The 26,400-nt window shown below is 39.5% G+C and overlaps 1 protein-coding gene across 1 annotated transcript in view; it reads right to left on the reverse strand.

The window, feature by feature from the left end:
* CPQ (carboxypeptidase Q) overlaps window positions 1-26,400 on the reverse strand; it is a 153,201-nt gene that overhangs the window by 39,581 nt on the left and 87,220 nt on the right. Inside the window, exons 5-6 of the mRNA XM_072328974.1 lie at window positions 16,913-17,024; window positions 1,901-1,992 (exon numbers count right to left, since the gene is read on the reverse strand). Coding sequence (XP_072185075.1) covers window positions 1,901-1,992; window positions 16,913-17,024 — 204 coding nt within the window. The remainder of the gene's footprint in view (window positions 1-1,900; window positions 1,993-16,912; window positions 17,025-26,400) is intronic.

Raw genomic sequence — 26,400 nt, forward strand, 5'->3', positions numbered from 1 at the left:
GACGGATGTTGTTTCTGCTTAAATTCTCCATGTAAATTACAAATTCATGTTAAGTTGGACTGTACTTTCTTTGCAGAGCACAACATCCAGATGGAATGGCATCAACACAGCAAAACTTGAGACATCTTTTTCAGTTTAAAAGTAAAGTAATCCGGTATCTTTCAAACAATACCCAAATCTGCTTTATATTTTCACATTTGATCCCTAAGCCCATTTTTTGATATTACTTCTGAATATAAATCCTAGAGACTGTAGTGAAATACAGACTTCCTGAAAAAAGATGAGACAATTTCGTGTGTTCTGACAGTTGTAAAACCATAGGATAAAGCTGATTTTCCACAAAGGAAATGAGTGCTCTATCCAGAATCCTCAGAGGTGATAAACTTCCCACGAGCAGAATGCATCAGGCACAAAATGTTTGCTCTGTCCCTTCCAGCTCTTCTAAAATGCACTTCTGTAAATGAGAACCAGCTCTTTCCCTTGGGATATATTCCAGAATATCTCATGCCGGTTTAATCCTGCTGAACATCAGGGCATCTGTGAGTAAATCCAGAGTACTTAATGCACACTAAACTGCAATCTGCCACCTCTCTGAACCTGAGAAAGCAAGCTCTTAAATTCCTCTTCCAAACTAGAGAGCTGGGCTTCCTCTATAACGTAGAGGTATAAGGATGGCTACATTATGCATGGGCAGTTAAAACACTTCTTAGGAATGTTAAACAAGTTAGTGGTAGCATCACAGTGCTACCTCTGACCACTCTGTTGCAGATGCAAATCAGTTTAATTTTGCTCATCGCAATGAGGCTGATTCAAAGTAATGATTCTGTGCACTTATTCTGTTAGGCTGTTTACCACTAATAGCATCTAGGAATTCATTACTTTCCTGTAAGTCTGCTCGTGTACAGTTGTACAGCAGGTGACTTCCAAAACACATTCCTATTCTTCTTGTCTTTACAGAATCACAGAACTGCAGAGGTTGAATGGTACCATGAAGTACAAATCCTTCTCTTCTCCAAACTAAACAAGTCTTATCTTAATAAACCATTGGCCTTCTTGTTAACAAAGGCGCACTGTTGATTCATGGTCAACCTGTAGTCCACCAGAACTTCTAGGTCCTTCTCTGCAGAACTCAGATATAATAACCATTGTTGAGAGTATATACTAATACATTATGGAAAAGAATAAAAGATATCTACTTAACTTTAGTTGTACAGGTACATCATAAATTTCTTGGGAAATAAAAACCAAACATATTTTGAAGTCTTATCTCCAAAATAGCTTTATGCAGCTTTCCTTATCTCATGCTGTACTTTGTAAAGGTAGTTGCTGACAGGTGAAACAGTTGTGAAAATGGACAATATTTTTATCCTGATAACAGAGATTGCATCAACAGAAGTCAAGCACTTGCAATATTACAGATCACATTAAACTAATAATTGCCACAGAGCATTTTAGAGTAGACACCATTAAAAACAAATTAAGATTTTTCTTGTTTTACACTGTAAAATATTATGGAAAGATGCCATAAAGCAGAAATACATAAGCCAAACAAAATTTGTTTATATTACCAACACATGTGGACCATTCCTCATATATTCTAAGAAAGCCAGTATGTTTGGAAGCTATGGCAGATATCCTCATGCAACATCTGCTTCAGAGCAGTTTTGTGATGGAGTACATTAGGTCAAGTGGAACAAGTCTATACACAATCGCATCACTTTATGTTGAAAACAGTATGAAGTTTACTTTTATGATAGAAGATGAAACATTCTTTCAGGCAGAACTATAAACACTATTTTCAGTTAAATATTAAGCTGAATATTCTGACAAAAATAATGAGTATATCGCAAAACTATTGAGAAAGGTGCCACCGAGCAAATAATCTGAAGACATTATTTACCTTGTGCAACTGGTAGTATTGCTCAGCACCTATTCCTCCTTGTTCTTCTCCTGTCCACAGCACCAAGCGTAGAGTTCTTTTTGGACGAAGTCCTAAAACATATGTTAAAATGTTATCTCTTAGTATTAGTGTTCATCATCTTCATATTCATCTATCTGAACATGTTTTGCATTGGTGTCTATTGCTCAATGCCAGAAATGCCTGAGTTTCCATTCAATCACCCCTACCTTCACCGAACACAAACTACCACAAACTATAGTACTGTGTTCAGGCCTGGGTGCCTCCAATACAAGAAGGACAGGGAGCTGCTGGATGATGTCCAGAGGAGGGCCACAAAAATGATCAGAGCTGGAGCACCTCCCCTACAAAGACAGGCTGAGGGACATGGGCTTGTTCAGCTTGGAGAAGAGAAGGCTGTGGGATGACCTCATTGCAGCCTTCCAGCACACAAAGGGAACCTACAGACAGGAGACAAGTCAGCTCTTTACATGGGTAGATAATGGCAGGACAAGGAGAAATGATTTTAAGTTGAAGCAGGGAAGCTTTAGGTTGGATATCAGAGGGAAGTTCTTTACCAAGAGAGTGGTGAGGTACTGGAACAGGCTGCCCAGAGAGGTTGTGGATGCCTTGCACGTGGAGGTGTTCAAGGCCAGGTTGGATGTGGCCCTAGGTAGTCAGGTCTAGTATTAGATATGGAGGTTGGAGGCCATGTGGTAAGAGGGTTGGAGCTTGATGATCCCAGAGATCTCTTCCAACCCAAGCTGTTCTTTGATACTTCTAGTTTGGGTTTTGTTTTCCAGACTACCCTTGGCTTGTTTGGAGGAAGGACTGCAGAGAAAGGGGCAGTTTGTTGCGGTGCTGCAACCAGTTGCATCTCCTGCAGTAGTACAGGAGAAGTACGTTTGTGGAATACACTGCAGGTGTCTACAAAACATACATAAAAATAACATAAAATAACTGCCTTGATAAATTTCTGACATATATCCTCTTTCTGGTGGTCTGCAGTAAATAATGTACGCATGCTTTCAGCAGATCCAAATCAAATTTTCATGAGGGCTACCGTTTTTCACCAAAGTTAATTAATTGGATGCAAGCTACTGGATGTTTCCCTTCTCTAAAACTGAGAGGCACTACAATATTATTTTGCTTTTTATCAGACAAATGACAAGCAATCTGTACTCTGGAATGTAAAATACATTTGCCTGCTGAATGTATGCAAAGGAAGGCAAACACAGGGCCATTTAGCATTTTGCTGTGATAGCTCAGTAAGAAAGACAAGTTTTCAGATATATTTTGAAACTGCCATGGCAGAATTGGAGAGATAGACATTGTTTATTTATTTGATTGACTGTACTCATAAATGAATACATTTGAGACATCAAGACTGAAAGCACGGAAGAGCAAGAAGACCAAGAGCAAACAGTGCTCTCTGCTAATTGTATTCCAGCACAAATAACCCCCTCAAAAATGTTTAAAAAAGTACACTCATAAACAAAACACAAAACCAAAGCGAAGCCAGATAGGAAAATATGATAAACAATAAGGGGTAAATGACTTCCCATGCTTCTCTGTTGAGCAGAAATAATATCAGTATCACTGTGAAAATGTGTTTTCCTAGTTGAAATGGATGACGTTTACAAATAGACCTGATCTTCATTACTTTTTCTTTTTCTCCCAATCCAATGAAAATCAGTGGAAGGTTTCCCTGCATCAATTCCATTAGAAATTCTAATAACTGAAGACAGAGCGAAAAAGAAGTGCTCAAAATCTGAACAAACCACCTTGCACTGTCTATTATTTCAATAAAAAAAGGAAGACAGAGAACAGAATTAGGGGATAAAAAAGTGTATTTTCTAAATGTCAATCTGCTGACTGTAAACAGTAAGGTCATCAGCAATCATTAGTTTAAGCCCTCCCTCCCCATCCTCTTTCCTGCTCCCCTCCTAAATCATTACTGTATGGGATTAGCCTCCTTCACATTTCAAATCAGACAGATGGCCAACAAGGGAAAATTAAGATACTAAAATAGTAATTGTGTTGATGTTAGAAAATTTTCAGGCACAAAACAACCCCAGATGTGTTAGTGGCTTGGTTACAAAGGTGGTAATTCATTCACAGCTTACGCACCGAAGAGGGGTGCCAGTGAATGGTTATGTGTGTCATATCATAAACTGCAACATACTGACATCTCATCTCCAGCCTACCACACCACAGCTGTGAAAACAGCTTGGGCAGGAGATAATCATGACAGAGAAGCAGCATCTCCTGCCTGCTCTCAGTCATGGAAGATCAAGACTTGTTAGTCCAAAAATAAACGAGTCTGGGTCTGCCACTGCTGCTATAACTCTGTCTGCTTGTGTTCTGCTAAACCTTGAGAAGGTCTTGGCTCACACACCTTCCTTAGCTTGTCACTTTATCCTTCCATTGAAGTAGAGGGGGAAAATGTCCAGCTAGGCTTTGGTCTTTCTGCTCCTGGTGGCAATGTACCAACTCTTCCAATCTCAGAGCTCAGAGATCAGTGTGAGGAGATTCACTGTTTGCTTTACTGAAGATACATGGGCAAATAAAATAAATAAATAAATAAATAAATAAATAAATAAATAAAAGACCAAAACCTCTGGATGCATTCATTTCAAATACAAAGTAGACAGAGGAAAATTTCATTTCCTCATTATCTGAAAGCGATAAGTATTTATCTACCTGTTATTAACAACACAGATATTCTGACCAAAGTGTATCAAATAAATCCAATATTCATAAGTAAAATTACCAAGAATATTCTGAATGCCTGCCTTTATTAAAAGTATGAGGTATTATACTTAAGCTACAACCTGTTGTTTTTTTTTTCTTCCTTTTTAATAAAGTCTAACTATTTTGGCTTATTGTGGGAATACAAGAAAGACTGTATGGAGCAGCAGCTATGGTGCAAGATAAACAGCATGAGAACCAAGGACACCTCTAGAAGAAGAAAGATCAGCTCGCAGATCTCATTGGAGAAGTAACCACATGAACAGTTGAAGAGTGTTTGTGGAATGTTCTGTAGCCATGTAGGGGTGAATGGGAGAGCTAGGAAAAGAAAACTTGTGAAGGTATATAAGTGATGTGAGAACTTGTAATAAAGGATTTGGATTGTTCACATCTGAGTCTGTGCATCAGACACAGCAGCTTACTTCTTAAAGACTACCAGTTCCTAAGCAAGAAAACACCAGCACAAAATCAGAAGTCTTGCAGATCACAGCACAAATGCATATTGAAAAGACATGATAAAATACCACTTGGACCACAAAACTATGTTCTGTGCTGAGTGTATCACGTAGAGGGATGTGAAGCAAATTTTAAAGTGAGGGAAAACTGTTTCATATGTAAAACAGTTCTTCACATCAGAATCTTTTTTCAAGATTCTGGAATATTAAAGTACATGGATAATTTTGGAAAATGCAGGAGGCTATAACTGTATTCTGCATCAACGCAAGGACCCTTCTGTGCCCTCTTTGGGTCACTCAGAACTGAAATTAACTCAAGTGGAAGTTGCTCAGACTTGCAGAAGTCAGCAGCAAGCCTAGGTCAGCCAAAATATCAAATGCTTGTGAAAAAGAAGATTCATAGTTGTACTAAAGGTATTAACTATTCATCCTGAATTCAACCATCCGCTACAATGAAGTATTTTGCCAAAAGCCTTTTTTCATAATTTACACAAAGTGTGAATGCCAGTAAATAACACGGGAAAGTACACATACGCATACATGCATATCTATACATTTTATATTAATTTGAAGTAGAAAATCGATATTTTCCAGACATTATAGCATTTATTAAATCCACTTAGGTTCCCACAACTCTGGATAACCTACCTGTGACAGGGTACTTAACAGAGATTCCCATACAGCAAAAATGAAACATACAGTCTGGTATAAATTATAATAATATGTCACAGATTTTATATATATCACAGTATCACAGTATCGTGTGAGTTGGAAGGGACCTTAGAGATCATCGAGTCCAACCCCCGGGATTCGAGCCCTCTGTGTAGCAGAGCAGCATTTCTGCCACTTGCACCACAGGGGGGATTCGAACCCAGGCCCTCGGTGTTGCAAGCGGCAGTTCTTGCACCGTGCGCCACATATATATGTACATAAGAAAGGTGCCACACTCTTACAATAAAACATAAGCCAGGAGGGAGAAATTGAATTGTGTCTTTAACCAAAATGAGAATCAGCAATGTAAATTCTGAGCTTCCTTTAGTAAATATTTACTAGTTTTTTCCACTTTATAAACATACGTCTTTACTAATGGGGAGGATTAAGTGCAAAGACACAGTATTATCTAAGAAGACAGTGTATGGAGGCTAATAAGACTACTTAAAGAGTCATCATGTTGTTATGACACTGATCATTTCTTAAAAATGCAACAAGCATTCCACCTCTATGTAAAAAGGAGGTTTTCTTCCCTGCAAACCAAGACTCCGGTATGAGCTATAAGCAAATCAAATAGCTGTTCAGCTTACAGCTTTCATAAAATGAAAGAAATAACACAATTTATTCAGCATGTCCATACTTTTTCTTCTGAAGATGAAGGACTCTTCACTGTAAAATGGCAGGATTTGTGCTTCTGTTCTGTTAGTGGAAAGACAATCCCCTATGATTGAACAAACCTTATCTTACTATTTGTGCTGAGAAAAGTCTATCTCCTAAGACCTTGCATTAAGAAATATTTATTGCCTCAAAACTGAGTGAAGAACAATGATCTAGCAAAGTTAAAAGCTTTGAGAAGACAAAGCACATCTCAAAAAATGTCAGTATTACTTAAACTGTGACTATGATATAGTTGTAATTCTCTGGAGAACCTAAATGAAGAGTAGAGCAGCAGGTTTTTGAGAAACTGCCTTTGTTTTCTTATATAATGTAATCTACTTGATTTTTCTTTGTTCCATTATACAGGCTTTGCTTGTAATACTGAAGACGAGGTGCTGGTTGTATAGGATGCTTGGAAGTGAAGAAATCAGGCAGTCATAAAGGTCTATAGTAAAAAAGAATGAATTTTCCTGGGCCTTGGAGAAAGCAAGGCTGTCTCACAGGGTCAGCTGGAGAAGAGCCATGGAAATGTATGAAGAAAAAGACAGAAAATGGGCAGGACAGATGCTGGAAAGTAGGAAAGAAAAACTGAGCCAAGCCAAGTGGGCAGTGCCAACAGGTTGGGGTCCGCACCGCCATCATGGCTGATGCCAGAGAAGGGCTCCTCCAGTGGAGTGTTTTGGGTGGGAAGAGGACATACCAGCTTCAGTCATGGAATGGGAGATTTCTAGACAGGTGTATGGGGAAAAAAAAGGGTCAGGGAAATAGCAAGGGCTGAGGTAAGTGGGGTACGAGGCAAGACTCAGGATATAGGAAAGAGCGAGTTGTATCCCAAAGGGCATTCGACAGCTGGAGGGGCAGGTGTGCAGCACTGACTACAGCTGAGATTAACCCAAGGAAATTCTTCTTTTTAGAAGGGAGAGGGCTGATGAGCTTGTGACAGATTAGGAAGGGAAGTTTTACAGAAGACTGGAAGTGGGAAACATGAGAAGTTCGAGGTAGATTTATTTTTAGAAAGCGATGGAATATCCAGGAGGAAATGTCAAGGAAGGAGCAGTACTTACAAGACTAGAGGGGAAAGCTGTGAATGATTTGCAAGTCTAGTAACTAGACCTAACACATATTAAGTCTTTTAACTGGGGAGATGAAGAGAAGAGGGAAGCAGAGTGCAGGGCCCTGTGCTTTGGGCTGCAGCGGGTGCTGCTGAGGTGCTGCCTCAGAGCCACCAGCCCACACAGCTCAGGGACAGCACCAACAGGAGTCCTGGGAAATGCTCTTCTCTGCTTGCCGTTTTGGAGTGTTGGTGTCACAAAGTCCACACTGAAAGTCCACCTTACTGTCCTTCTTTCTGAAAGGTATTCAAAGATCTCATAAAAATCTCGCAGAGCGAAAAAGGCAACACAGGCCTTTCTCCCTCACTCCCTCTGACATTACAAGCATTAAATGTGGTTTGACCTTTTCCATGTTGTGGCTCTACCTTCTGCTTCTGCTGTCCCTCTGTTTGCTCTTGACAGCAGCCCAAATCTGTTATGGCATCTGAGCTGACAGCTCAGAACATGCACCAACCACAACTCATTTCACCATATGGAAAACATACACCCTAAAAATCTTGACAGCAAGGACAAAATACCTCTGATTTCATCCAGGAAAGTTTCCAGTATTTTACCTTGCTGGCTGGGCTGCAAATTTGGTGAAAAAAAGGAGATCATAACAGCTTCTGTAACCAGGTTTTTAATATTTTCATAAAGAAAGCACACTTATTTACAGTAAGTTAAAGCTTGCAACATAGCTGCAGTCCACAGGACATAGGGCAACACAGCTAAGGAGGGCAGTAAGCCCAAATGTACTGCCCAATTAATATCACTGGCTATGCCAGCTCAGTATGGAAGCTGAAAACTTCAGTATTTGCCAAATACGCATTCAGTTGCATGTTGAAATGAAGGTTTAAATGCAGTTGTATAGTGTAACAGCACACACGTACATTTCATATTAAACAGATTTAGCAGATTTGCAAACTATGAAGGTCAGAATAAAATCTGCAGCTTTGGGGAAGTGGAAAGAATGTAGGAACAAGGAGTTATTATCAGGGATATTTAATTAAAAAAAGTCTACTAGAAAAGCAGCCATTTAATGATGTTCCACAACATAACTGAGACAGTAACAACTGCATCTCTGCAGCTACAGAAAATGCAGAAACTCATTTAACAACATTTTTATAAAGTAGGTTAAAATTGTAGTTATATGACTTCAATTAAACTAGCAGAAAAAGAATGACTCCAATAAATACTTTTTTAATAAAATATCTCTTTAGTTCTCGTATATTAGCCAGTGAATTTGGGACTGAGAAATGTAACTTCATACAAAGAGTACTGTGAGCTGAATAGAAATCTGTCTTATGGTTTCTGAGTCACATTAGTAATGGATATAATTCAGAGGAGAATTACATATTCAATTTAAAATAAGTTTTAAAGTGGAAAAATTGCCTAATCAACTCCTTATGAGTTACATAAAATGTAATACAGGTTGCACCTTGGAATTCTTATGTGCATAAGTTTGAAAACACTTCTTTAGTTTTATGTGTTTTTACTCAAAGAAACAGAAATCTGGTCGTACCAGATCCCTGTATACACCTATAGGAAAGTTGACTGATGAAAATCCCGTTTCCCTCTAACACTGGTAAAAGGAAGAAGAGGGAGAAGTATGCATAGGACCTATGGCCATTAATTTCTCCCCTTCTTATGCATACCCAGATCACAGTCCAGTAATGTAAGAATGCCATGCAAAACGTGTGATGGCTGTTATTAGTTTTTGTCAGCAATAAGCCTTCCTTCATCAGATTGCTACAGCAGCAATGACATCATGCGTCGTTCTCTATGCTGAGGAAGAGGAAAATATGCCCTGTTCATTTACTTGACTTCTTTGGCAACATCCAAAGACAAATATTTTTTTATATGGAAGAACCAGGATTCCCGGAAGCACTTGGAGGCACAGTCATAGCAGGAGACTTCTGGTCTGATGTGGTATGCAGACACGACTGAACATGAGCTCAATGCACATGTGACAACAGCAAGAAAGGCGAAATGTTTACTCTGTACCAAAAGCCATCACCATAGTCTTGTTTGGAGGGGAACTGACTTTCCTGAAGACTACGCCAGTTTCTTCAACACGGGCAAGATCTCAGGTGGCAGTAAATCACAGTCTTACAAGTTTCTGTTCAAACAACCGAGGGATAAGAGGGTAAGTTTGTGATTTGGCACAGTCAGTTCTGAAGATGCACCAAGTAAACACACAGACTGAGCAGTAGTGGGCGAACATGTCCCCCTCTGGGCTTGGGAGAACACCATAAGTGGACTAACAAGTTAGACCCAAAGACGGTCACACAAAGGTAGAAAGCACATCTCTGAAAAAGGAGAGCTTCTGCATAAATGTTCCTGAAAGAAACCTGAGATGTGAACAAAAGACCTGTCAACTCTTTCATTCTCCTTATGCTGGCAGAGGTGAGACTCTGGAAATAACCCAGACTGTAGTGTCAAGTAGCAGATCCCAACTGTAGTGTCAAATAGCAGATCCCAACAGCTTCTCTTCTCAATGGAAAAAAAAAAAAAACAACAAAAAACAAAAAAAAAAAACAACAACCACAAAAAAAAACCCACCCCGAAATTTGGCTCCAGCTTTTTCAATTAAAAAGAGACACAGCAGTTAAAATGTCTGAATATTTTCAGAAGAAATTCATCAATCAAAACTGAACGTAGCACTAACTTCAGTTAGTGCTCTCTACTGCAGTTAAAAGGCATAAAATGTTATGCTTGGAAAGCTGACACTGGCATATGATCACCTCCTAAAGGCTTTTCAGTGTTATTCTCATTATTCAGTTCCCCAAGCTCCCTTTAAGGATGAAAGTCCTGTGTTTGTAGAGCTGGAGGAGAAGGTGGCTTTGCCAGAGCTTCACCCATGTATTCCTCTGGGAGGGCACCTGTGGACTCAAGTGGGAAGTACCCACCAAGGCTGTGAGATGCAGGAAGGCAGCTGGATTAGAAGCAAACAGAAAACAATGCTACAGCTCTAAGATCCCTGGATACGGACTACCTGTTTCTTGCTCAAAAACAAGAATATAAGTATAAATCAGCAAGTATAAATCCTGAGGAAGACCATCATGGCAGTAGCAGGCTTGAAATGGTGGCAAAGGAGCCCAAAAAAAGAAACAGGCAATCATCATCTAGAGCAGCACTGGGTCCCACAGGCTGCCAGTCCAACCTGCAGGGCTAACTAAAGGTAAAGCAGGGCAACAAGATAATGTTAAGGGCAATTGTATGGAGACTTTTAATGAACAGTTGTTTAATCAGTCTTGCACCTCACTTGGAAAGGCAAATTCTTTTGTAAATCCCGTGTGACACAGGAACAAGAAAACACGATGTAGACAACATCAGAGCAGTAACAGCTGTAACATCAAAATGCTGAGGTAAATGGTATTCATTATCTCCAAAGACAGCTTTTCAACGTGAACCAACAAACGTAAAATGGAAAAGTCATAAGTCTAATCTGAAAACAGGATGGGTTTGAGGCTTCTAGAAAACATTTGCTTGTGTGCTGTCTCTCCTACAGCTCCAAGTACAGAATCACAGAATCACAAGGTTGGAAAGGACCTATAAGATCATCCAGTCCAACCGTGCTCCCTCCACCATACCTACAGAAAACCCCTAAACCATATCTCCTAGCTCCCTATCCAGACGCTAAGTACCCTCCATCACATCACAGCTTGTGCAATACCCCACGGATCACCTCTGCTCAAAGACAGGAATCCTTCAGGCATTCCTTCCAAAAATACCCCAGTGCCTTCCCATTATCTCTAAATTACCCCAAACCATATTCTCACTACTGCTATAGCAGTATTTGCCACTACCCCACAAGGCTTGTAGACAGAGCCAAAAGAAAATATCCCTGGCAGTTACTCCCCAGTTACATGTGTGCTGATTAAACATGCATTTATCATCATACAGAAAGGATAAAAGCAGAGCTTCTTCCTGCTTTTCCCACTGTTGAGACATAAAGGCACTCATCCATCTTTCCTCATTCATCCATCTGCAAAAAACGCTTCAGAACTTTATATTGTAAATATTTCTATGCCTCTATCAAATTTAGTTAGAATTGATCAAAAGGTTAAAGACCGAAGAGACCTGGGGAAGGCGGCAGCTGACACAGCTTGCAGGCAAACAGCACATTTGCACAAGCTTACTGCCTTGCAAACCCTGACTACAGTACTGAAGAGCATTTTCTTAAGCATCGGAAATCCTCAGATAACCATAACAGCCACAGCCTCACTGAAAGAAAGAGACTTTACCAGTTCAAATCAGCAAAGGTCCCTCAGTGTCTCTAAAGGTCTCTTTGTTCCATTTTTTCTATGAATAAAGAGTACCAATTGGCTGAAGCTTTCATCTATGTTCACATAAACAACTTCTCTGAAAATGTCTCCAGTTTTTGGTTTTTCAAAGAAATTAACCACAAAGTAGCCTGCCAGGGATCTTACTGATCAGTGGCACACACAGGCTTCAGAAGTGCTAGTGTGGAGAAAAGCAGGCTCAGGGGAAACCTCATTGCACACTACAAGTTCCTGAAGGGAGGCTGTGATGAGGAGGGTTTTGGCCTCTTCTTCCAGGCAACAAACAGGACCCGAGGAAATGGCCACAAGTTGGACCAGAAGAGGTTTAGATTAGACATAAGAAAGAACTTTTTCTCTCAGAGAGTGGTCAGGCACTGGAATGGCTGCCCAGGGAGGTGGTGGAGTTGCCATCCCTGGCAGTGTTCAAGAGGTGTCTGGATGAGGAGCTACAAGATGCGGTTTAATAGCTTGTTGTAGTAATGGTGATGAGAGGACAGCTGGATTATATGATCTTGTAGGCCCTTCCCAACTTTGTGATTCTATGATTCTATGAAAAAAAAAGTAGCATTTTTCTTTCCCTTGTGCTCTGTTAAACTTGTGCATGAACTGAGAGAAAAAACCTATTCAGATAACACTGGACAGAATGGCCACTTTTTGGTGGATGTTTGTGAGTTCAGACAGGCAGGCAGTGGAAAGAGCCATGCCAACAAATGTACAGAGCAGAGAGGAAGTATATCAGTACACCGTGGAAAGCTTTTATTTATTTATTTATTTATTTTGCTAGAGTAAAGCTGTAAACACACAGTAAAGATGGGGTTCAGTTTCTGTACTGAGCAGCTATGGAACTGCCACATGGAACAAGACTCACAACACTGAATTGCAATCCATCCAAAAGAAGGTATTTGCTAAGAATTTACTGTTTTTTCTCTGGAGAAGGAGAGATGAAAGCAACTACCAGTGGTGCTCATTCTCATCACCAGGATGTGGAAGACATAGAACTTGCCTCCAAATGCGTTATTCTCTGCCTCCAGGCTGCCTCCCTTTGCCCCAAAATGAACCAGCATCCACGTGAAGTTAAAAAGTGAAAGGGAAAAAAGAAATCCTACCAAAAACAGTAAGATAAACTTTTTTTTTTCCCCCTCAAAAAAGCCAGTGTTGAAGTCTCTGTGTGAAGTTGCTTAAGATTGTGTTATTGCTATGTGTTCTTACAGTGAACTGAGAGATGACTGTCACAGTGCCTGGGAATCTACAGAAACACCAGGAAGAAAAAAATAATGATATGAATATAGGAGAGAAACTGCCTGATGAAATAAAAAGAAAGCACACCAAAACCAAGAATGAAGAGTCAGAAAACACAAAGCCAAACACATTAAGCACATGATATATTTAGAAATAAAAGTATTAGATACTTTTAACTGGGACATGGAAACGGCACTACTTAAAATGTAACCATTTATACTGCAATTTTAATGATTTTCCAATGAATCTAAATTATCTGATCCTACGCCAAAAGCTAATGAATGGTTTGGGGAGGGGTTAGCTTGACAGTACAGAATAGTGTTTAATTTACAATCATTCTTCAAGTAATGCATGGAATTAACAAAGTCCTAATTAACAAGCCTAACTTGTGTCCACCAGCCATCCCAAGGGTAACCCTGATATTATGATGAAATGCTATTAGATTACCACTAAAAAACTTGCTTTAATAGTGCAGCAGTATCTCATTTCCTTGGAAAGAAATGGACTACAGCAGACAGAGCGGCGGTAATCCCTACTACACATAACACAAGATTTACTTCCTAAAATTTGTATTTCAGTATGCTCCCTTCAGCTTTCAGATCACATACCTGTATTTGTAAGACCGGCTATGCAATATGCAGACATTGTTTTCATGGCTACACAATGCCCCATGACTTTAGGACTTCCAGTGAACAGTAAAGAACTCAATATGTGCATACTGACAAGACAGTTTTGTTGGTTTATTCCCATGCCAAATGTATTTGATATGACTGAAACTAAATTTATCAGAGTCCAAAAGGATATGAAACCAAGCCTTCACAGTTCAAGGTATAATGCTGGAAACTACTGAACACTGAAAAGGCAATTTATGGAGTTGGTTTTAGATAAACCTCAATAATTCATTTCTCACACAACCTATGTATCCGTCACTTTGCTGTCCTTTTCCTTGGTCAGATTTTATGTGCATTACGAGATACAAAATCTGCACTAAACAACATCTTCTCCTACGGAAGATGAAAGGTTCTATCCCACATTGCAATCTGCAGGTTAGATTGGATGACCCAGATGTTTTCTTCCAGTCACAAGCTCCTGCAGAACACTGCTGTAACAGGAAGAGCTCAATAGAACAGCTAACCAGAACAGAGAGCATCAGCACAGGCTCAGACATTTCTCTGCTGAGAGAACAGCATTTCACCACAGGTTGTACAGCAAACACACAAGCTATACTACTAGAGGAAATCAAATATTTGAACAAGCAGTGAGCGATGCATTTCATTCATGCCTGAAAGGAAGCACAGAGAATAAGAATTATACGATGCCACCATGAAGTTGCCCTTAAGGGACACAAAACAGTTTGTTCTGAATAGAATAGCATCAGCGAATACAAGAACATGGTTTTTCTCCTAGAGGGGGAGGAACCATAGACAATTTTCCAAGAATCTTAAAATGAAAAAAAAGGTCACAAAATACTACATGAAAGAGCAGGTCTGGATTCTTCTGTGCAAGAATCCTTTTTAGTTCTTTTCTAAAAGAACAGAAATTCAAACACATGCATTTTGTTTCTAGTCACAGGCTGATATTCCAGTCATTCTGAGGCCGTGAAAAACGAGAGATAAGGAGTTCAAATAATGCAAAATAAATAGTGATTCCCAAGGATGTCTGATGCTCATCATTACAGCGTAAGAGTGGCTAATCACATAACAGAGCCCGTCTACAAAGAGCTCTTCAAGAAACACTGAGATTGTTTAAGTGCACAAATTCTTCTGATTAGAAGCAGGAAAGGCTAGGTTCTTATGTAAACTATGCCAGAGCCAAGAGCAGGAACAGCAGCTGACTTTGTTTTTTAATGAATACTTAGAGCATTCCTATTGACCACAGGTTACAGTTCTGGAAAAAAAAGGGAATTATGGGGAAAAAGCGATTTCATCTTATAAAAAAGGAGAAAAGCATCCGTGGATATCAACTCAGCAACCTAAGAAGTCTGCTTTGAACTAGTTTTGAGGGGCACAGTGACAAAAACCCATATGGAAGTTAAATAAATAAATAAATAAAAGCAAAAATCTACAGATCAAGCAAAAGATTGGAATTTGTACTTTGGAGATCAGAAATCCTACGACACACTAAGAACAGCAGGATACCAAACTAAACTTTGAGAGACTACGTGTATGGAGAACACAGACAGATGAATCTGAATGCTTCACTCCTGCCAATTAGGTTAATGACTGTATCATTTCAGGTATCAGTACCTGACCATAGATCCCAGTCTGGGAGATGGTAACCATAAGCTGAAGTCCCACAGCTGCCCTCAGAGCTCTTTTAGATAGTTTCTGCCACACTCATCCTCCAGCCTGTGAGGAATTACATATAATTTTCTCAGCACAACCAGCACAACTATTACTTGCTTATACACTCACCCTTACTTATCTTACCTTGTGAACTATCACCTGCCAAACATACCCCACACAGGATCATGCCCTTCTACAACAACATTCTTTCTGCAGCGTGCTTCTACTCATAAGTCAGAAGAAACTCATGACTAAAAGAACCCAATCCTTCAGATCCTACAAAGGGGGATATGCAAACCAGGAGGCAATAGGCTGAGCAATTCCACACTGGTATTTCACCCATAGAACTACTGGAAGAGACTGACAGCACAGTGTTTTACTTCACCTCACACTTCTGTTGAGCAGAAATTTTGGAGGAGGGACACCAGCAAGTTCCAGGTTGACAGCCTCTGTGCTGGAATTTCAGCTGGTGTCCAGCATCTACAGACTGAATTCCAGAGCTTGGTCAACTTGTCACCCTGCTCATGAGCAAGACAGGTTCAAAGAAGTGATCCCTGGAAAGAGAACACTGCTTTGCATCACACAAACCTACTGCAGCACGACAATGTGGTGTGCAGGATCTCTGTGTCACATTACGGGATGAGACATATGAGCCCATTGTGGACTCGTGACAGGACACTGTGGTGAAGTGCAACTTGACAGAACTATATCCTTGCATTGATGAAACTCAAGTGCATGCACCTTTGACCTGGATTACTTTCTGCTAAGGAAGAAAGTTGTCACAGCCCAGAACAAACCCCAAAAAAGCATGTGGCAACATAAAAGCAGCACAGATGATCAGGAAATCAGCCCTAAAGTGCAAATCTTAGAGCCCATCATCTTGATGATATACTTGTATTTAAATGTATGTGGTGGAAGAAGATTAGGCAGGATATAAATTTATTTAGGAAGAACAATCAAGGAAGAGGAACCCTGAAATATGAATCTCTGTAAAGTTCGGGATCAGTTTTGATGACTGCCTTTACATGCAGGTGGAAAGAAAAAGGCCAGACGTAGAATCGTGGCCTGGATCCAGCCATTGTTGTATGTTCTTGAGAGAGACATAGATTACATTGTCATGAGAATCTATGAAGACAGAAGTATGAGTGTGGAAATTAGATTAACTGAGCAGCCACTGGAAAAGCAACATGGAAGACAGTGAAAGATTTAAGAACGTGCTCAACATCAATGCTGATGGCAAAGAAGAATATCAGAAAGCTGATTTTCATGTGACTTCATGAAGCTTCATCTTCTTTAATAGGGAATCTTATAGTGGGCTTTAATTCTCTGATATGAAAGCCCAAAGCACTTTCTAGATCACTGACTGATGTGCAGCTTTTTGATGACTCCTATGGTGAAATAGATTTAACAGACAAACTTGCAAAATATTTATACTAAGTATGAATATTTGTGCTCAGAGAAATGGGTAAAATAGAAAATCCAGTTTATACAACATCCTGGCAATGTCATGCATTAATAATATTTAAAATTAAATATTTACCCAGATCCTTAATGAGTGATAATGCTTCCCATGATATAAATGCTCCGCCGCCATCATCCATAGCTCCCTGCCCAACATCCCAGCTGTCCAGATGTCCACTGACAAGCACAATCTGGAAAAGCAATTATGAGAAAACATATCTATATGTAAATGGCAAATGAGAAAAGTCAGTTCAGCATTTAAGCTTTTCAATGATTTTGTCATAAAGTTGACTTCTTAGTTCAACAAAAACTTTTTCCTCTGCCACTGGGCATAAATCTGGGATGGCCAAATGCATCCCACTGCTTCACAAACCCCTGCTAAATCAAATAGATACACTGTGAGGAAAGTTTAAATGAAAGGTTTTGTCTTGAAACGTTAAGCGCATGCTTCCCAGAGATACAAGGCTACCATAATGGGGGAAAATTCTTTCATATTCCAGTTGTGAAATGTTTAAGCCCTTAGGTATGAAATTTGATTAACCCAATTTTTGTCTGCATAAGTAAGAAATATGAACTTGGACTGAAGTATTTCCAGACAGAGGTTGTTGTTTTATTGCTATTATCTATGGCTCTGACCACAGAGGACCTCTAATTTACTACTCGGTCCCTTATGTGCTGCAACAATGACAAGGTATTTTATAGTTCTGTAAGTCATAAGGTTATTTTAAATTAAAAACTACGTGGCAGCAAGTCCCAGACGGTTTCTCTGCAAAGAGAGCTTTGTGGCTACAGTAGATAATAGCATTATACACGTCCCCAGAAACACTCCCTTTTAGGTCTGAGCTTTCTGAAACATTGATAAACAGCATCACATCAATACTGGAAATGAGACAATTCCCAAGCTGGGCCTGGAATTCTAGGGTCATGGATCTGTGATTGCAGTGGGGAGGTCAAGGAGGGAAAAGAACTCTTGATCTGAGAAGGCAGCATGTGAAGTATGGTAAAATGATGCTATGGGACAAAAACAAGAGCACAGAGGAAAAACTGAAGGAGACCCTGAAGCACCCAGCTGTGTCCTACCCAGAACTGGTCATACATGAAGGGATGCTTCCAACTCCTTGGTCTGCTGATGTCAATCAGATCTCAGAGTTCAGGTATCTAGAAGATGGCGAACAACACTTGCCTTTCCTGCCACTTTCCACTCCCTATAGAGTTATGGAGTAAAAGTCTCCTGGCATTTCACCTCAGCATTCACTCATCACAGGACAAGCAGTCTAGCACAGAAAATGAGAACAGTTTTTCCTATTATCCTTCCTGGAACATGAGAGCATATGGTGCCAGTGTGCAGCTAACCTTGTGAGGAACTAACTACTTTTCCTCCTCACAAGAGAAACACCTTAAGAATCATTCACTGGTTACTAAAAATAATGCACAACAAATAATGCATTTCAAGACAAAAGCGTCATGTGTTCATCAAATCATTGCATTCTTTCATACAAGCAGATGGAACCTCCAGTAACACAGCTAAAAAGCCCTTCTGAGTTTAGCAAAGGCCATGATAAATTACTAGTCACATTCATTGCATTGACATGGGTCCAATCAGAGTGCACCAAAATCCATTGCATTCAGAAAATGCATCATATGTTTATAAACATATATATCATAAAAAGAAACAACAACAACAACAAAAAACAAAAAACACAGAAGTCTTATGCTTTCAAAGCTGGAAAATCTTGCAATCAAAATCTGAAGAGCAGCTTACTCTTTCCTTCTCAGATCTTTCAGCTTTCATTTGTGCTTATACAGCCTGAACACGCGTTTGCTTTGCAGCCCAGAGCAGTAGTAGACAGACAGGCTGCAGCCTTTATTCCACAACCTCCTCTCCTTCAAAGATGAATTTTGACTGCAGGATCCTCTGCAGAAGCCTCAGATTTACTCAGGAGGTATTCCTGCAACATAGCACTGTGATCCTCCCAGGCCCTTTGTGAAAGCTGGTAAACAGCACTGCTCTCAGGGACACTTCTTCACAGAAGTTCTCATTCTGTAGCTGGTCTCTGCTACAAAAGCAGCGTAGCTTGAAACCAGGTAATCTAAGAAAAGCCATGAGGAAGAAATCCTTCTGAAATGAAGGCAAAACAGATGTGATCACTGCATTGCTCATCGCTCTTTTCATTTTCTTGTTAGGATGGATGGAGAACACACACATACCCACATGCATGCATTTGCATGGGGATGAACCATGCTTTGAGAGCTTGTGACACATGGGCAGCCCTTCTGCTATGTATGCATGGAGGACAGATCTCAAAGAACACCACAAATAAAAATCTAAAAGAAAAAGGAAAAAAGAATAGAAAAGACTTTGAGTGAGAACAACTGCTGTATAAAGGATAAGCTTCTATTCCCAACTTGAATGTCGTTGCCATATGGTTTATTTATTTTGAGCAAAAATTGGTTTTAGAAAGATAACTACTCACTCTCCTGGGAAATGCAACTTCAAACTGAACTATTTAAATCAAGTACATAAACTCATTGAGAAACAAGTTTACAATAGAAACAATGCCTTGACTTCAGCTGGGAAAGAAAACGGCACTAATGCTGTTCCCTGGCAACAGCCTCAATTTGAGAGTCTGACAGGGAGCTGCTTCTCATTTCTGTGAAACGACACGCATTGCAACAGCAGGAAATTCTGAATCAGAAGGTGGTGTAATCCCGTTTGGGATTAGACTCCAATCACAAAGCATCTTCACCAACTGCAGAACATTGTACCAAAACGGATCAAGGTTCAAGCGGATTGAGAAATTCAGATAATTTTATGGATGAACTTTCACTTAAATATACGCCAGCGGATGCCAGCAGCAATTACATAAATGCAACCAGTGTATTTCTGTGTGAAAGTCTTTGCAGGACCGTTGTTTTATAAACTATTAGGTTTCTGCAGCACCCACTCAAATGAATTTCAGTGGTCCCACTGATATCCGTATCTTAAAGTAAGACACGGTCACAAAACAGCAAGAACACCAACACTCTGTTCTTCTTGGTCATTCAATATATAAAACGTGGCCAGAGCAATGATGATTGAAATTCACTCTAAACTGTTATGTTATTTAAAATAATATTACAATTCTAATCTATTATATCACACAGAATCACAGAATGACCTGGGTTGGAAGGGACCTCAAGAACCATGAAGTTCCACCCCCCCTGCCTGGCAGGGCCACCAAACTTCCACAATTACTAGATTAAGTTGCCCAGGGCCCCATCCAACCTGGCTTTGAACACCTCCAAGGACGGGGCATCCACAACCTCTTATATTTCTATATACAAGTGGGCTTATGATAAAGACAATTAAAGCTAACAAGGAGGCATGGTTATTGTATTTTTCACGTTGCTTTCAAACATGTTATGTGGCTTTCCTCTCCTAAACTGCACACAGGCTGATGACTTACATTTGCACAAAACATCCATATAGAAATGTAAGCACATGCCAAGAGAATGTAATCACTGCAAAACAATTTAAGTATATGTAAGTATTTGCTTTAAATATACAGAGAAACCACAAGCATTTGTATATGGCAGCCTAAATACAGCAATACGTATTTGCCAAATCAACTAAACACATATTTAGGATAAGATAGCTTGCTTGTCACATGGCAACTTCAGATTTGGCAGTGACACGGCTAAGAAAATACTGCCCTAGACACAGTCTCAATACAATACAAGAGAAACGACACTTCAGGTAGTGTTTCAAATAGAAGTTGAGTTATCCTATTTCCTTCTGCAACAACATTATGACTATTGGATGCTTATAAATCAAACCCAGCACTTCAATCAAGCACACTGAAATATTTTGAATGTTATAGTATATCTCAAATATTTATATAACTCTATATTTTTATACTCCATATTTTTAAAACAAGACCAGGAAAAGGAACCACCCGTACTTTTACATAAGCCACAGAGTTTTATCTTTTCCTAAGCTTGACTTTTTTTTGCCACTAAAAATAACCACCCATTCCATATGTATTCACACGTGCTTACTCAATTTGTCACATAATAACTCCGTCAAATGTAGGTGAACTGCCTCCTGCTTGGATGGAGGGAGTTTTAGAAGAAGTCAATTACGGTTACAGTTAGTCTCTGTAATGTCACTTGTACCTCCCTCCATAGGTGTGAAGCAAAGGCTTCTTGCTATGCAACATTAGAGATGATAAATGATAAATGTTAGGAAACATTTTCATTCCCAGAATCCAATCTAGAAAAATATTTGCACCAAGCTGTGAAAACTAGCGTGCAATGTTATTTCATGCCACTGGGGTAGATGGAAATGGAAGACTAAGAAACTCATCATTCATCTTTGCCTTTCGTGGATGAAGAAGATTTCACGTATGCCTAAACTACAAACTAAAACAGCGAAGAGCTCCAGACTGTAACTCAAATTCTTTTCAACTGCCTGCCTATATTTTCAACCAAATACAGCCACCATTCTGTCATTTGCTCAGGCAACACAGATTGCCTGGAATTTTATGGAAAGTATTTCCATTGAAATGTTTGTGGTTGTTTCTTCATCAGCTTGATTCTAAGTAAGTCCATCTTTAGGTCATGGTACCACAATAGGGTCTAATGCCATTTGACTAGATATTCTGTCTTCAAGAATCTACTCTTCTCAGCACATGAGGTATTTGTACAATACACATTCTATACATATGAACACCACACATGGCAGATCTGTGTTTGGACAAAAATTAGAAGACAGAAATTAGATAACAATTAGGGTCCCAAATCCAATGCAATCCAATTCAGAAATTGCCTTTAAATTCTCTCCTATCCCAGACATTTGTTACACTTTACACACACACACACACACACACTCTTTCACTTCACCATCTTTTATTTTCCCCAGACCAAAACAAAATTTCAGACACTGAGTAAATCACCACTTAAAGACTCTTAATCCGAACTTCTCAGACAGAGGAACCCACTACATAATACAATCTCTTACTCACAAGCATAGGGAGTACATTTTGAGTAATCTACCCTATTGGACAGCATAACAACTATGAACTGCCAGATGGCTTCAGTTTATAAGAATCTGAAGATTTTCTTCATTTCACTGTGTTTACAGCCTAAGAGCAAGGGAAAAGAGGAAGACAGCACATCACATACCTAACTAGCGGAGAAATAAATCAGTTGGCTGGACTGTAAGCCCATCACTGTTAACTCATCTTCAGAATTATGATTAAACAAAGTCCAACAAATAACAATTTGTAAATTAATGTACTGCATCTGGCATGGCTGTCAGGCCTAGAATATATTAGCATCACCTGCAGTAGCGCTGGCAAATAATTTCTAGAAAGTGGCAACAACAAGCAGTATGCTTTTCCACTGCTTACCCACACAGCAAAGCTGGCACTACAGCCAAAAGTCACATTCTTCTTTTGAAGTATAATCATAGAATCATAGAATTGCTCAGGTTGGAAAAGACTTTAAGGATCATCAAGTCCAACCGTAATCTAACCATAGTACCCTAACTAACAACCCTCCGCTATATCATGTCCCTGAGCACCACATCCAAATGGTTTTTAAACACATCCAGGGATGGTGACCCAACCCCCTCCCTGGGGAGCCTATGCCAGTGCTTAACAACCCTTTCTGTAAAGAAGTGGTTTCTGATATCCAACCTAAAGCTGGTGCAACTTGAGGCCATTTCCCCTCACCCCGTCACCTGTCACCAACCCCACTCTCGCTGTAAGCACCCTTCAAGTATTGGAAGAGAGCGATAAGGTCTCCCCTCAGCCTCCTTTTCCTCGGACTAAACAGCCCAGTTCCTTCAGTCTCTCCTCATAGGGCACATTCACAAGCCCTTCACAAGCCTTGTTGCCCTTCTTACAGCCTGCTCCAGTAACTCTTAGTTGAAAAACTGTTCTCATTTGCACATGTAGGGAAAAGAAAAAAAACCACAAACTATTCTGTTATCTTCATGGAGTACAATTTTGGTGTGCAATTAAGTCTTTTCCCCTGACCCATTCTCCTCCCTACTCCATTCTAAACCTCAGTTCACCCCTTCAACAAACACAGAAAAACAAAAGACAAATTAAAGAGTTATCTACCATTCCTATTTAATAGTTAACAACCAGGCAAAATCACATTCCTTTACACAAGCCAACATTCCTCAAGTTTTAAAATATTTATGATATTTATTTGTGTCATCCAGTAACATTCCATAAATCAGACTGTTGTCTGTTCCCATCAAAGGCCTTCCTAAATCTAAACAAATCAGCACTTTTAATCCTAAAAGACCGCAGCAAATTTGTCAGACTGGAATCCAACTCAGCTCTTCCAAAACAGAGATAATACAGCCACTAGAAGGGAACTCATCAAGTACTGCCTAATAAAAATAACCATTTAATTAGTTTCTACGGGGATACTGCATTCAGTATCAATACTGCCATTATTTCAAACTCAGCATATCAAGCTGCGGGGAAAACTGCAAAAACTGAATGCCCAGAAGAAACAAAGTGCTACACGTCATGGGATTAGAAATAGGCTCATGTGTGAGGTTATATGTAGAAATATATGATTATTTTTTAATATAAACTCTTCTTTATTTAAAGCAGTATAGTTTATTAATTCCAGGTATATTCAGTTAACAGAGATCTACTCTTTTATGTGTAATTCCATCACTTTGAGGGCTAAATTCAAATGTGTTGCTGTATCAGAGATGCTATTTGGCAAAGGCTATTCGTGACAGTGTACCCCACCCATTTCTTAAATAGTTTGGGCTACAAATATGTGAAACAAAGATTTGTGAGTTCTCGCCTTTTAAGAAAACTCTGTCTTCAGCTAAGCTGCAATTGGACTACATCATGCTCTCAATGTAAATCAGGAATGTTACCACATGTAGGGGATGTTATATATGTAACGGTATATGTAACGGTATATTTAACGGTATATGTAAGAATATTTCTTCATATTAGTTCTTCGCTATCGTGCCCAATTAATATGATGCCACTGTACAGCACCTTTTATTAGATTTCATGCACATTAGCAATGGTTCTAAAATAATCAGTCTTGCTGTCTGAACTAATTTACAGTCCTAAAGAGGCAGCGATGTTCAGTTAGATAGAAAAAAAAAAAATGATTAAAACAAAAACTGTCTTTTCTACTTAACATGCAATGGAGTAAGTCTTAACTTCCAGCCTTCTGATTAAATGATAGATCTGCACATGAAACAGAAGTGACTCACTTAGTCACACAAGAATCAAACCCTATTATTGCTAAAAAGCTGATTAACCTTCAAAGAATCTGTATGCCACAGTATACAGTAAACCCTTTAAAGGGGAATCCGTACTTTGCAAAAGTGGTGGAAAGTAGTGTTCTTAGAAATTATTGCAACAAAACCTCCCTGTTTGAAGCCAATCAGCCTCCCTGTTTGAAGTAGTTAAATAGCATAGGCTGATGGCATTTATGAAATATAGGATGGGGAAGGAGAAAATTAGTCTGAAAATAAGTTATTACTGATAAGAGAATCGTAGTAAAGAGACACAGAAACCATGTAAGTATTCAGAAGATAACCAAGTACTGAAATGATAACCATTTTTATAGTAAACACTGGAGTTTAAGGCTTAGCATTTCCATATTTAAGTTCCCTAGATTATTTTATTTCCCATTCCCCAAGCTGTAACGCTTTAGAAATAACATCACTCTTCAAAATACTGTATGAAAAACAAGGATTTTAATTTACACATCTCAGCTGACACCCTAGAGGTTTTAAGAGTAAAAACCATAACAAGAACTGCATCTAAACAATATCAGTTATCACTGAAATATCACATGAAGTTACATAGAGATGATGATGATGTAGAAGTCATGTAACAGATCAAAAATTAGTGTAGAATTTGCCACTAAGATGATCAGAGGGCTGGAGCACCTCTACTATGAAGACAGGTTGAGGGAACTGGCCTTGTTTAGCTTAGAGAAGAGGACTCTGGGGAGACCTCATTGTGGCCTTCCAGTACTTGAAGGGAGCATTTAAGCAGGAGGGGGAGCAGCTGTTTATGAGGGTGGATAGGACAAAGGGGAATGGTTTTAAACTGAGACAGGTGAGGTTTAGGTTAGATATCAGAAGGAAGTTTTTAACCCAGAGGGTGATGGCACACTGGAGCAGGTTGCCCAAGGAGGTTGTGGAGGCTCCACCCCTGGAGGCATTCAAGGCCAGGCTGGATGTGGCTCTGGGCAGCCTGGTCTGGTGGTTGGTGACCCTGCACATAGCAGGGGGTTGGAACTGGATGGTCATTGTGGTCCTTTTCAACCCAGGCCATTCCATGATTCTATGAATTCTACACATTTTTCTTCACTTTAGGTCAGTATGTGATTTCACCATGTTACTACAAAGTCAAGCAACACTCAAAGATGTTATAACTTTCAAATTTCCTTTATAGATATTTAAATTAATTTCAGCAAAAATAAAACACAAAAGCCTTGTGCTACTATTTCCTCTGAAGCATTAACCCAAACTGCCCTATCTGAACATCATGATGCGATGCACTTTTGGCAAGCATCACTTTCCCAAACTGTAGAAATGGTAACTTTTATGCAAAACATTAAGAAGTTGTTTGTGTTTCTTTTTGTTTGTTTTCTTTTTTTAGAACATTAGAGGAATGTGTGCCCTACCAGCACTGCCTCTGAGCGCTCTGATGACACAAAATGTCCTGAAATCCATCCTAAGCAGCCATCTTTCAATTATTTTATAAAAAGTGCATTTCATTTTATGAATTTCCATGTCGTTGGGAGCAAGTCAAATAAATTCTTACATGCTGGTAATAATGTCAAAGGACTGCAAGACAGGAAGCTTTAAAACATAATGTTTACGTCCCAGTATCAGACACTTAAAGAATACCTGGAAGGGATCTTTAGGTGCTCATCTACTACCACATCCTGCTCACAGCAGGGTCAGCTTAGGCCTGTTGCACTGTGAAAATCTCCAAAGACAGCAATTCCACAACTCCGGACAAACTAGTTCAATGTTTGCTGTTAGTAAAATATTTTTCCTAAAGCCTATTTCAATGTGTACTTCTTTTTTTTAAAGGTCCCGCACTGGGCCCTCACTGTGGCATTCAAAAGCCAAACTGAAATTAGAATGTTGTCAGCTCACAAGTCTGCCACATAACTTTACATCCCTAGAAGCTTTAATTCAGCACAACCAGCTGAACAGAATTAAAATGAAATTCTTTCCTATGATCACACTGTTGTCCTTCACCATTATGCATACTTGAAGAAGTGCTGATGGTGTAATCTGTCATGAGTACCCCAAGATGAGTATGAGCCAGCAATGTGACCTCGATACATACAACTGCACCAACTCGCAGGTCAAGGGAGGTGATTCTTCCCCTCCAATCAGCAAGCATAATTATACACTCACACATAATGCACATTGATAGAACAAGAGGCAACACACACAAACTGAAATAGAATAAATTCTGTTTAAAAGTAAGAAAAAAATCTTTTTACTATAAGGGTTTTAAACACTGGAGACAGAGAGAGGTGAAGGAATCTCTGCCCTTGGAGATA

The sequence above is a fragment of the Excalfactoria chinensis genome, chromosome 2 (genome assembly GCF_039878825.1).
Source record: "Excalfactoria chinensis isolate bCotChi1 chromosome 2, bCotChi1.hap2, whole genome shotgun sequence".
Taxonomy (NCBI): Eukaryota; Metazoa; Chordata; class Aves; order Galliformes; family Phasianidae; genus Excalfactoria; species Excalfactoria chinensis.